Raw genomic sequence first — 11,505 nt, forward strand, 5'->3', positions numbered from 1 at the left:
TCGCACGGAGGGCAAGAGTTCCCCCGGGCTCTACACGCAGGTCAGACGTTAGCGACCTGTCACCGGTGAGGTGATTACGGCACCCAGCGTCGCCGGCCTCTGCTTTCTTTAATTTGGGTGAGGGAGAGAGCAGAAAGGCGCTGGGCGACTCGGTGTAAACGGATTGTCACGCCCTTCGACACAGCACCCGCTTCCCTTTCGCACCCCCCCCTCCACCCCCACAACCCCGCATTTTTTAGATTTATTTTGCTCTTCACTCTGTCCAGCGTCCACCTTCGATCTTCTGGCATCAGCTTGCAAGCATACGCCCCTCTAGGAGGCACTCATTGGCTCAGCCGAATGTAATCGCTGGCACCCTCGTCCTAACGCACTCGCGCGTGCGCCGATGGGATTCGGAACTAAAGAAAGCCGCGAGCGTTTCGGTCACTAATTCGTCGCCACCTACTCCTGCGGTGGTGCGTCATGAATCCGCAATGCTGGCTCGTGCCGTGCTAGTAGCCGTCGTCGTCCTCCTGCTGCGGCGGCTCCCGGAGGAGGCCGCGGCAGCCGCCCGATGCGTTCGCGCCACTACGGAGGAGCTCCGTGAGAAGCTGGGCCCAGCGTACAACGCGCGCTACATGTCCATCGAGAAGCCACCGCCCGACCCGGATCCTGCCCCGCGACTCTACGTCCGTCACACGGTCGGATACCCGAACGACGACGAAGACGTCGGCGGCGGAAGCGGCGCGGACATGTCACGCACGCAGTGGAATGAGGATCCGCCCAGTTTCCGCGTGGACCCCGACTTCAGGCGGGACGTGGCTCGAGCCGAAACCGACGGCGACGAACCGTTGTCCGGAGTGCCGTCCGACCACTGGCTCCGTAGGGCAGCTTCGGGAAGCGACGGAGGCGTGACGCCCGGCCGCCGAGTGCGCCGGGAAGATAGCACCAAGAAGCCCTGGGGCTGCGAGTCGCGCATGGAGTGGGAGGACCTGGGCGAAGACCGCTTCCCGCGCTACCTCCGCACGGTGCGCTGCTTGGGCGAGCAGTGCTGGTTCACGCACTTCCGCTGCCAGGGCCGCGCGTTCACCGTAAACGTGCTTCGCCGAGCCAGCGCCAAGTCCCCATGCGACGGCCGCGCGACCGCCGAGAGCCTGCCGGCCGACCTCCGCGAGGAGTGGGTCTTCGAGGAGCGCGCCGTCACCTTCTGCTGCGACTGCGCCAAGGAGGAGGACGACTGAGCCCAGTGCGGCGCTCCCGGCCAGCAGGCAAGCTGTGTGCGCCCTTCAGGGACGTCATACGTCTCCGTAAACTCTGCCTCGTCAACGCTGACCGCACGTGTCCACGCCCTGCTGCGAATGCGTAAGACCTGTGATGTTTGCGTTACTCTGAAGCAGCCAGCACATCGTGCTTTCACTATTTTAACCTAACTCGCGAAAAAGAAAATGACTTTACAAGCCCTTTGCAACATGTGCTCAAATAGCTAAAAACATCATGTGGGGTTGTAGCAAGAACTTTTGTATCGCGCTGTTTCCTCATACCCAACCATTGTGACCATTTTGCGGGGCGGTTCTGACTATGAAATTGTGCCGTGCCCGCAACGTATCATTTTACTGACTTCGCTTCTCATTCAGTCTCATGTGCAAGCGTCGCAGAGACTTATGTTCATTGTTCCCTCACTTGCTTTTAATGTTTTTTTTTTTTCAAATATGACTGCGCATTTGGCTTCGCTGACAATAAGCACTGTATACTGGCAGGTATGCGGAATTTAAAAAAAAATTGTGAAATTTGAGCAGAAAAAAAGGCACAACATCTGTGCAAACCAGAGATGCAGCACAGCAAGACTCGTTGCTCTACCATCAATGTCCACCGTTGGGCAGAACCAAGGCACCTGGAAATACGGGAGAAGTGGAAAAAGACCTTTGTTTCCTGAAAGTGCATACATTGCTTGCTGGCAATAAACTTGTAACCACTTGATTGAAGTTTTGTTCTTTTAGTGGCATCTATCAGGCAGGCCTCCTATTTTAGGGCGCAGCCCTTTGGCGGCCGTCTCTGGGCAGAGCCGTTTGTCGGCGTAATCGGTACGATGGCCTGGACGGACGACTAAAGCGCTGGACACATGTACGACTAGTGCACGCGATTCGCATGCGACTGATAGTTACGATTGATCGTTAGGACCCGTTTTGGTGTCGATCGCTGGTGGGAGGAGGCTCACGACGTGCGTCTGGCAAGCCAGATGCAGTCGTGCCATCGTCGTGAGGCCACAGTCAATGAGAGCCCGCTGAGCCCCAACCTCCCGCAACCGGCGTGCGTTGCTCTGGTCGGCTCGGGTGTTGGAAACTTTAGGCTTAGCATCCTGGCGGATATTTGATTGCCGCTATCTGTGTAACTGCGAATGACAATCCGTAACACAACTTTTCACCACACTATCATCCCTTTTCTCGCATAAGCTACTTCTTTTTAGCGATCAGATTGATTCAGAAGAGCAGCGACAAGCGCGGTTGCTACCGTGGTCTGCGCCGGTTCGAGCCGCTGAGTGTGCCGAGCTGGCAGGCGCGACCGGCGTGTGCGCGGACTGTTTCCGAAGGCAGAAAACACTTCGCGATTGCCTGCTTTATCAATTTCTTGCGAACAAACGCGCGGAATCTACAAATTCAGCTCAGCGATCGTCGTAGTTGAACATCTGCGTAGCCTGTTTCGATGCTTCCGCGCAGGTATTGCCATCTCTCGACCGGTCGGCGCACCGCCCGCCGCGCGCCGCGGGGGCCGGTCAGCGTATACGCTTGCATCGCGGCAGATATCTGATCGCCGCTTTTAAAATAAGCCCTGATAACAATCCCAAGCACAATTTTTCACCACACTAACACCTACTTTCTCGCATGTGGAACTTCATTTTTACGATCAGATTGATTCAGAAGAGCAGCGACAAGCGGTTGCTACCGTGGTCTGCGCCGGTTCGAGCCGCTGAGTGTCCGAGCTGGCAGGCGCGGCCGGCGTGTGCGCGAACTGTTTCCGAAGGCAGGAAACGCTTCACGATTGCCTGCTTTATCCATTTTTTTGCGATTAAACGCGCGGAATCTACAAATTCAGCTCAGCGATAGTCGTAGTTGACCATGGAGCAAAAACGGTGGGCGGAGCGACGCCGACGGCGCGTCGCATGCACGCATCGGGTCATGTGTCTCAAATTCACGCGTACGACTAGTCGTGGTGACAGTCGTAACGATCAGTCGCATGCGAATCGCGTGTACAAATCGTACATGTGTCCAGCGCTTAAAAGAAAAAGCGAACGATGAAAGAAAGCAGATGAGGAGAGTGTCGCGAAATTGGGAGGGGAGGGCGGCTCGAGCCAGCGCTCTCCGAAGTGTGCGGTGGGGGTGGGGAGGGGGCAGTATGCTGTGCCCGCACGAGGCGCTCGATTGCGCGAAGCTTGGCGAGTGCGTTCGCGGTCCCTTCCTGAGACGCACTTCGCGCCGACAGATGCTCATCATCGCTGCCGTCGAGAGAACCCACGAGTGCTGCTGCCTCAGCGCACTGCTGCTGCGCCCAAATATCGCATTAGGGAGTATCGTAATCGCCAGCGGATTTTGTGGATGCTGAATATACATTGTATATTTCAGGACTGTGTGTCCACACAATTGCCTCTCGTCTGAAGGATCGGCCTGAAAACATTTGAGTTAAATCGAGGCATAGTACTTTCTCCCCTTGTAACTTTTGCACCCCTAGCAATAACAAATAATATTATCATCTAAACTGCTGAACTGCAAGGATGATACTTTGCAGTGCAGAGGCGCTACTATCTCTGCACATAATTAAGTTCGGAAAAAATTCAACTTTACCTACAAAGCTGCCACAAAGGTCAGTACGCTAGTCTATCAAAAACATGCACGTGTTTGTTTCCAAAACGATAGTTGTAAACAGCTTGGCAAGAAAATTGTGAGTAAGATGTCCTGAAGCCCAGCAGGCTGCAGCAGTCTAACCAAGCACAAATTGTTCTCGCAAATGATCCTGACAGCTTTTAAATGACCATTTTATGCAGGAAGTCGAGAAAAGTTCTAATTATGAAAGTGAATCTTAAAACTATATCTGCGAAGAGTTTTTTTGCAATGCTTTCCAAAAGTGTTTTCCCAGCAAGGGGTGCAGCTTACATCACCGAGAAACACTTTTAGACCTTCACAACTACAGGAATGAATTGCAAACGCTACTTGTTTTGTCTATGCATCATGGACATAATGGAGGCTTCATCAAACTGGTATCAGGCTGGGAGCAATACAATTTATTTTCAATAAGTCCAGTCCACTATGCTCCCTTGGGCTGCCACAACTGTCAAACACCACAACTGTGTTAGTCCTATGCAGCTTCAGTAACTTTTTATCAAACTGTGCAAGTTACATGCTCTATGCTCACAGCTTTTTCTTTTATTGTTACTGGGCAGCAACCAAATATTCACTTTTTTTTACTAATGAATCAATTTAGCTACTTGAGAGTTTATGTTCCTGTTTACTGAATGTTAATTTTCCACTGGTGTTTTGTCCGGAACACTATGGTGCATAAATAGATCCAAATTACTTCATGAGATAACACCATTTAAGCATAAATAAATGGCCATCCATTCTTTCGCTTAATATCCACTACAGTATCACAAAAACATAGGTTTTCCTTCTAAAAACACAGGGGAAACTGCCCCGCCCCCATTTCACTTCTCTAAAACTTCCTTCAGCTTCGTCTCTACATTCCTGAGGTACTTTAACTTTGCTAGCTCGATGCTGGCGTGATCGAGACTGTCTTTTTCGAAGGAAACTTCGAGCTGCTTTTTCACGAGCTCAGCTTCGCCTTGCACTACGCTGAGGTACTCCGCTGCTGACTTTTGATCCCGCTGCTCTTCTATCGAAGCCACTTCTTCGTTCAGTTCCATCATGCGTCCAAGGAAGTCACTGTCCAGCACCACAGAGTCCAGGTCTCTTCCACTCAGCTTCAGCAGGTACCCCGCTCGTTTTTCAGGCTTGGACAAGGTCTGGTAAGCCTGGTTCACCATAGCCGACAGGCCATCTGATAACGCTCGCTCTTTCTGCAACACAGACAAAAGAACGAGGCAGTTACTTCAACGCAAGATCACGTCACAGGTGTATGTCTGAATGCGAGGAGCCAGTGTCAACACTTTCTGCTAATAGAAACCTTCAAGTATAATGAGGTCTTCATTAATTCAAATTTACCCTTCTTTCGATTTCTCTACGAAGCATCTAGCCTCTTCTCGAAGGATAAGTTGAATTTTTTTATTGTCCACAAGAAATCTTTCGAAGTTAATAAAATTAAACACATTCATGGTCCTTTGTTTTTGCAATTTGCAATTTTGTGGATTAGGGCAAAAAATTGGGTGCTATTCTGGAGCCTGTGAACACGCAAGAAGTAATGCTGTTTGTAATTGGCGGTGAGATGTTTGAGTGGCGCCCCCTGGCTTCGACGTCAGCTTAGGGACTCGCGCCGCTGTCGTCTGCTACACTCCGCTTGTGAGTGCAGTAGTGCCTGTGCTAGAAATCGCCCGCTTTCATGAATTAGTGCATGAAAACCGCATCTCCAGTGATTCAGTTATTTTTTCCAGCTTCTGACACCTCTGAATAATTTCAAGCTGTATCCTACACAAGTTAGCAACACACAAGAAGAGAGAGAACAACCTTCTTCAAAGCATCGGTCAGAAAATCGTCTGTAACTCGTCCTTATTAGCTTATTTGCGAGTTTCAGTGCTCAGAAATCCTCAATAAGTATTCAAAATGCGTAGGCTTCCCTACAGCATTTTTGAGATACTCTTATGAAGACTCAACAGTCCAATACTGCGCACCAAGCAGCGGGCCCTTACACGCCCATCGCACAGTAGGGGATAAAGCGGCTGTCTTCTATTTCTTTTGTTGTTGTTGGCTTGTATCAGATGAATGTTTTTTTTTTTTCTGTGCCTAATGCATTAATTTCTTTGCACCGTCACAAACGCCTTACTAGGAGGTTCGGGGATGTTTGCGAGGCTCACAAATATAGTGTGGATATTTTCTTCCGGCTGTATGGCATACATTCCTTTCTTCACAAAGTGGCTTTTATGGCTGTGGCCAAGAAGGGGCTTATCTTTAGCGTGCGTTGTTTATTCACACGCAAATACGACGAGAAGGTTTGTGCTACGCCACCGCGATCGCGCATCAGACAACGTAGTCCGAGTACTCGAAGGCAGCTTTTGTGCTCTGAATTTCTATCAAAACCATCGTTATCATAACGAACTGACTCTCAATTTGAACGGTTATGACATGATTACGGTGTTGAAAGCTTGATATACTCGGTAACTAACGAAATAAGTAGTATACGTGCCGGTTTCCAGTATAACAGGAATCGAAACCCACGAATATTTCCAGGCAGCTCTTTACTGTTTTCCAACCCTTCCAGGCGTAAAGAGCAAATCCTGGTCTGCTCGGGATGGCGTTCTATGAATTGAAGAAAATTACTCTTATTACTGGGCCGGGTCCTGCACTGAGGACCCGGCCCACTAATCAGCTCGATTTTACTGTTAAATAAAGTTTTCTCCTCCTCCTCTTCCTCCTCCTCTTGAGCGCTGTTTTAGTATAACGCATATCTGAATATTGAGAAAATATGGCCGTGGGAAATCTACCGAAGTATCTCCCCAGGTCTGAACGAACATAGTGTTACGGTATTTTTGCCGTAGACGTGACTCGTTTTTCTCAATAAACCTCCATACTGCTAAGGTCTGGTATAAAACCAGCACGCGCCTATACACACAGTAGGTTAGGTTATTTGGAATTTAACCTACAGTTTTTGCGGCCTATAGTGCACGTCGGCATACTTTCAAGCCATGACAACGTAAAGTGATGTGATACAATACGTTAGAGCGTTCGGAAAGGTTGCAAAAAGTGTTTTACCTTGCGTATACGATTACAAGTGATCGCGATGCCTTCTGCCAAAGCCGAGAGCCCCGAGTGCCTGGAATTTGTTTTGGTCTTACATTTTCGCTGTTGTCGGTTATTAGTAGCTGGCTGTTCCCTTTGTTCGAAAGATTGCTTAATACAGAAGCTGACGCATAGCTCTGACTCTTCGCGCTCCGCACAGGACCGGCATCGCAATGAATGGGGCGACGCCGGCAATGTTTCTTCCGCAGTGGTGTACCCAAAACTATACTTTAAATCACGCCCTGAGCTAGTGTATGCTATTGTAAGTCTATTATTATGATAAAAAGTCACGCCCACGCAAAATCTGGCACGGACAAGCATCAGACGTTAAACGAGCGCAAAAAATAGCAGGGACAGCGAGCCCGAGTGAAGCAGACGACAAATGCGAGAATCCCTAAGCCGACGTCACGGAGGCGCGCTCCGCAGCGCCGCCCGTGGTCGCGCTCACCGCCAATAGCTTTCAGAAAATTGGATTTTGTTACATTATTTAGCATCAAAAATATCTTTGAGATGCCACATGTTATCAGACAGGTAATAGAAACGCATAACAGCATGAAAAACGAGGTTGGCAAAGTTGCACAATCTCTGAGTCCTTCACGTGTTAGTTTCATTGTGCTATGAATGACAATAGCTTTAATTTGTAATTGTGAATAACCTCGGCAGAGTATTTCTTGTAGGCTGTCATTACAGTGGCTAGTAATTTCCCTCAAGTACTGTTGTTCTTTTGGCAATTATTTTGAAGCATTTATGCGAATTAAATCCCTTTCTGAGAAATTTTTTATACGCTGCCACCTGAATAAACTTTTTTTTTCAAATAATCAGACACATTTGCTCTTTACTATAAATGATGCCTTCAGAGAATTTTCACTTGACCTGAAGGATTTCTTTTTTCTATACAGCCCCTTTTGCCGCCCATAACTAATTTCGTTCGTGGCAAATGTTCAGAAAGAAATTGGCTTTCACCCGATTTTCACAAATGCTGCTGATGGCCATGTGTCGAAGCAGCCATTTTGTTTAACCTTTTTTTTTTTATAGAAACCCGCTGCACTGCAGTTTATGTGGACAAAGATAATGGCACAAGGTGTCTGCAGATAATAAACAGCATATCATCGGTCAAGTGAATATGAGCATTCAGTCCACCGAAACCACATGTACACCAAATTAAGCAAACTTTTGTTAGAGCGAGGTAACACCCAAAACCCCACAGCTTCTCGAAACAGCGATATCATTAAGGAAAAGGCAGCGTCTGGCAGGATCGTAATCTGTTGTTTTTGTAAGTGGCAGTTATGGAATGTGGCTTTTGCAAATAGCAATTACAAAAAATTACTGGTCATTAGCAGCCTTGCGATATTTATGGGGAGCTTTTTTTTTTCGAAATGAGTCAAATCCAAGTGAACAGAATTTCAAAAGAACGGCGAAAATCTGTGACTGGGCTGAAATGCAATGCTGTCAAGGCTAACTACCCCTATAGCTGAGATGTAGAACATATCATATAATAAATAGCCTTGACAGCGTTGCATTACGGCCCGGCCACAAATTTTTGTTTGTTTCAGAAACTGCAGTAAGGTGGATTTGACTAATCTTGAAAAAAGCTCCTCATATGTATATCCCAAAGTTGGCTGGAACTTGCTGTGTGTGCTGCCCTAATTGACTCCAGTTACCTCACCCGCACTATGAAGCGTCCTGGTGATTTATGTATAAGGAAGGAGCATCTAGGGTCATGCATGGGACAAAAAGTTCAGGTCACGGTGGACTAGGACCATGCGAATAAGCAGACAATTTATAATGTTTGAAATGAAGTGACATGTCTGTCGTCACCTAGTAGCAGCTTTTTTTAAAGAAAAAAAAATATTTCAAAGCAAACTTTTCTAAAGGGCCATGCAGACAAAATAAAAGTTTGCTTTATTCGAAAGATTTTGGTGTTTCACAGTGGCCCCAGCACTTTTCCGGCTGCAAGTGATGCTTTATTCACTGAAAAATTGATCAATTTAAGTTAAAATTTTCATTCTCCTGCCAAATTGTGTTTCGTGACGCCTGCCATAACGTCACATGAACGGGTCGCAAACGAACTCGAAGTGTTCTGTTCAGCCTGCAGCGAACTGTGGCATGCTCGAGTTAAAGCGGAGGCGCGCTGTGTTTATATTGTGGAGCCCTGTTTACCGTCAGCCCCTATAAATGACGCCACCAGACTGCTCTGCCCCGCTATTCGCCTTTACTTTGTTTTTGACCGTGTTAGCACCTGGCTTGTTTTTGTTGCAGTAGGTAGTAATTGTTTCGTGAAACATGGGGTATGTTCGACAAATAGGGTCACGTCGCTTACGCCCATCGGCCACTGTCATCTGAGACAACCCCAAAGCGCCGCACTGCTTTACAGCTATAACATGCATAGAGCGCACAGTACGAACAGCAGTAAGCAATGGTACTTCAATATTTGCGTGTCCTTTCGTAACTTTTATTGTTTTCCCTACCATTATAACGGCTATAAAATGAATATGCATTACAGTTAAGTGAAAATAGCTCGTTCTGCAAGCTTATAAGCTATGCCTAACTTGCATTTGCTTTTGCCGGCTTTAGCGAATCGCACAGCTGTGCATATGATGTCATATGTTCTAGTGCGGGAAATGAGCTAGTGAGTCACACCCCTAATTATGTAGCTTATTTGAGCAAAGCTTATGTTAAAAGTGGTGTCAGAATGATTCTAACGCGACAATCTTTCGAATTAACCAAACATGTGTTTTGTCAGCATGGCCTCTTTAAAGCAAAGACCGTAATAAAAACAAAAAACATTGGAAATCTTATGCAGAAGGAGAGCATTATATGCTCTGAACTGTGCAGCTGCAACTGTTAGGCTGAAATCCAATGTTACTGTGCAGAAAGCAAACAAAAATTCACTGCTTTGAGGGGCAAATTTTTATGTCATAACTCCTAATGAAGCCACACTAATGCTTGGCGGAAACTGTTATGATATTTTCCATGTAAAGTTGGCAATAGTGCATAACGGCATAAATATTAGCAGCACCCACACAAGCCAACATGGTATTTGAGGGTAAACTAAAATAAACGCCAAAATAAAATAAATTTGGGGTGTTGCAACAATATTTAATATAGTTTCTTTAAATATTTTTGGTTTAGCCAACTGCTCATTCGTGCGAGTTCAAAACTTTGCACTAACGTTGCAAGTAAATATCTATTACGGTTAACACCTATATTGATTACAGCACTCACTTTTTTATTTAGAAATAGATAAAAAGGATTGCCCCTTATTGAATGCTGCGGCAATGACATAAAAATGAATGCTGAGGAACGATGGAGCCATCTGTCTTATTTGAAATTAAACGCTGCATTCACCACAAAGCGTTTCGTTCTGGACAGGACAGGTGAGGCCACCTTTCTGTGGTGTTCATCTTTTCGTCTTGCTGGCTGGGAAAATCCCTTTAGGACAATTTCTAAACGATCAAGTCAATGCTGTCACCGATCTTAGTATAGACCATTAAATCCAAACTTCGTACTGGAATTTATAAAGTTTCGTTTTAGCTACCGGGCGTATGCAAAAGGAAGCACGCGATACCGGTTGGCGAAGGATAACGAAGGGGGGGGGGGGGTGCAAGCCATGATTAGAGAGAGTTACTTTATGGTTTAATCCGCAGCCATTCAACGCTGTACCGTATGACGACATCGCGGCGCGCTTCGTTTGGGATGCGCCAGGTGGCGCAGCAGTTCCAGAGTGCTCATTTTTCAACCATAGCCGCGAAATTTTCAATAGGCGGAAATCTTTTTTGTTCGATTTCTAAATAAGCAAGTAAGTGCTGTCGCCGTTATTGTTGTCGAACAAAACAGACCGTAAAGTACGACCTTCGTGTAAAGTTGGAGCGCAAGGGAAAGCGCGGTTGGCTTAGTAAATAGTTTTAAAGACGCTAATTTATTGTTGCAACACCCAACATCAGTTTCCGCGATGCCTAACAATGACCTGTGAAAATATACGGCGTCTTCAAACCTCAGATTTCGTAGCGAATTTATCCGGGTGAAGAAGGCGCTGCAGATCTCGGAACGTCCGTTGGAGCTTGTTGACATCGATGTCGTATCTCGGCACCTCGTTGAACACTTCGAAATAGGTCAACTTGTGGGACACTTCTTGCGGGCTCTCACAACGGCCGCAGATGAAATCTGCTTTCCCAAGCACCTCGGAGCAGTTCCAACAGCTTCCACTTGACGATCGCCCCGCTAACCGCACAGGCACCGGTGGTTGCACTTGCCAGCTGATGCCAAGCAAGTAATCGTTTTTGCGAGCATTTAACCAATTAGCTTTACGTGCACTACATTTCCATGAAAGTTGGCTTTGGCATATGCGTTTAGGAATATTTGAAAGTCGATGTATAAATCTGGCAGTTGAAATCGCGACGGCGAAACATCTCACGGAGGCCGCCATTTGATACTACTGCAGCGAACCTAGCGGCACTTTTATTAAAAGCCGTGACACAAATATTTGTACATGACCATAAAAATAAATTTAGACACAATGATTTTTTCCCTCTCGTAAATATTGCGGATATTTTTTTATGAAAGGAGGGAGCGTGGTACGCAGCAGTCG

At 47.0% G+C, this 11,505-nt stretch overlaps 2 protein-coding genes across 2 annotated transcripts; one reads left to right on the top strand and one right to left on the bottom strand.

Annotated features, from left to right (window-relative positions):
• Positions 1–280: 280 nt before the first annotated feature.
• Positions 281–1,956, top strand: Trk (trunk). Its single transcript, XM_077698586.1, has one exon. It carries the CDS (start codon positions 474–476, stop codon positions 1,218–1,220), a length of 747 nt encoding a protein of 248 aa, XP_077554712.1. The 5' UTR covers positions 281–473; the 3' UTR covers positions 1,221–1,956.
• Positions 1,957–4,237: 2,281 nt separating this feature from the next.
• Hsc20 (iron-sulfur cluster co-chaperone protein HscB-like protein, mitochondrial) lies at positions 4,238–11,451 on the bottom strand. The gene is made up of 2 exons (XM_077698592.1): positions 10,912–11,451; positions 4,238–5,044 (listed from the first exon to the last, which is right to left on the bottom strand). The coding sequence occupies exons 1-2, from the start codon at positions 11,341–11,343 to the stop codon at positions 4,673–4,675; spliced, it is 804 nt and encodes a 267-aa protein (XP_077554718.1). The 5' UTR covers positions 11,344–11,451; the 3' UTR covers positions 4,238–4,672.
• Between the last annotated feature and the right edge of the window lie 54 nt (positions 11,452–11,505).

The sequence above is a fragment of the Haemaphysalis longicornis genome, unplaced genomic scaffold, assembly GCF_048455015.1.
Source record: "Haemaphysalis longicornis isolate Haplotype H1 unplaced genomic scaffold, Haemaphysalis longicornis Haplotype H1 scaffold_2, whole genome shotgun sequence".
Classification (NCBI taxonomy): Eukaryota; Metazoa; Arthropoda; class Arachnida; order Ixodida; family Ixodidae; genus Haemaphysalis; species Haemaphysalis longicornis.

Bases quoted from the DNA above. Each gene is read 5' to 3' on its own strand.
- Trk (XM_077698586.1), top strand. From the start codon at position 474: ATGCTGGCTCGTGCCGTGCTAGTAGCCGTCGTCGTCCTCCTGCTGCGG.
- Hsc20 (XM_077698592.1), bottom strand. From the start codon at position 11,343: ATGGCGGCCTCCGTGAGATGTTTCGCCGTCGCGATTTCAACTGCCAGA. The intron at 5,045-10,911 runs GTTTGAAGACGC...TCTGTGTTGCAG, and splicing joins AATTCGCTACGAAATCTGAG to AAAGAGCGAGCGTTATCAGA.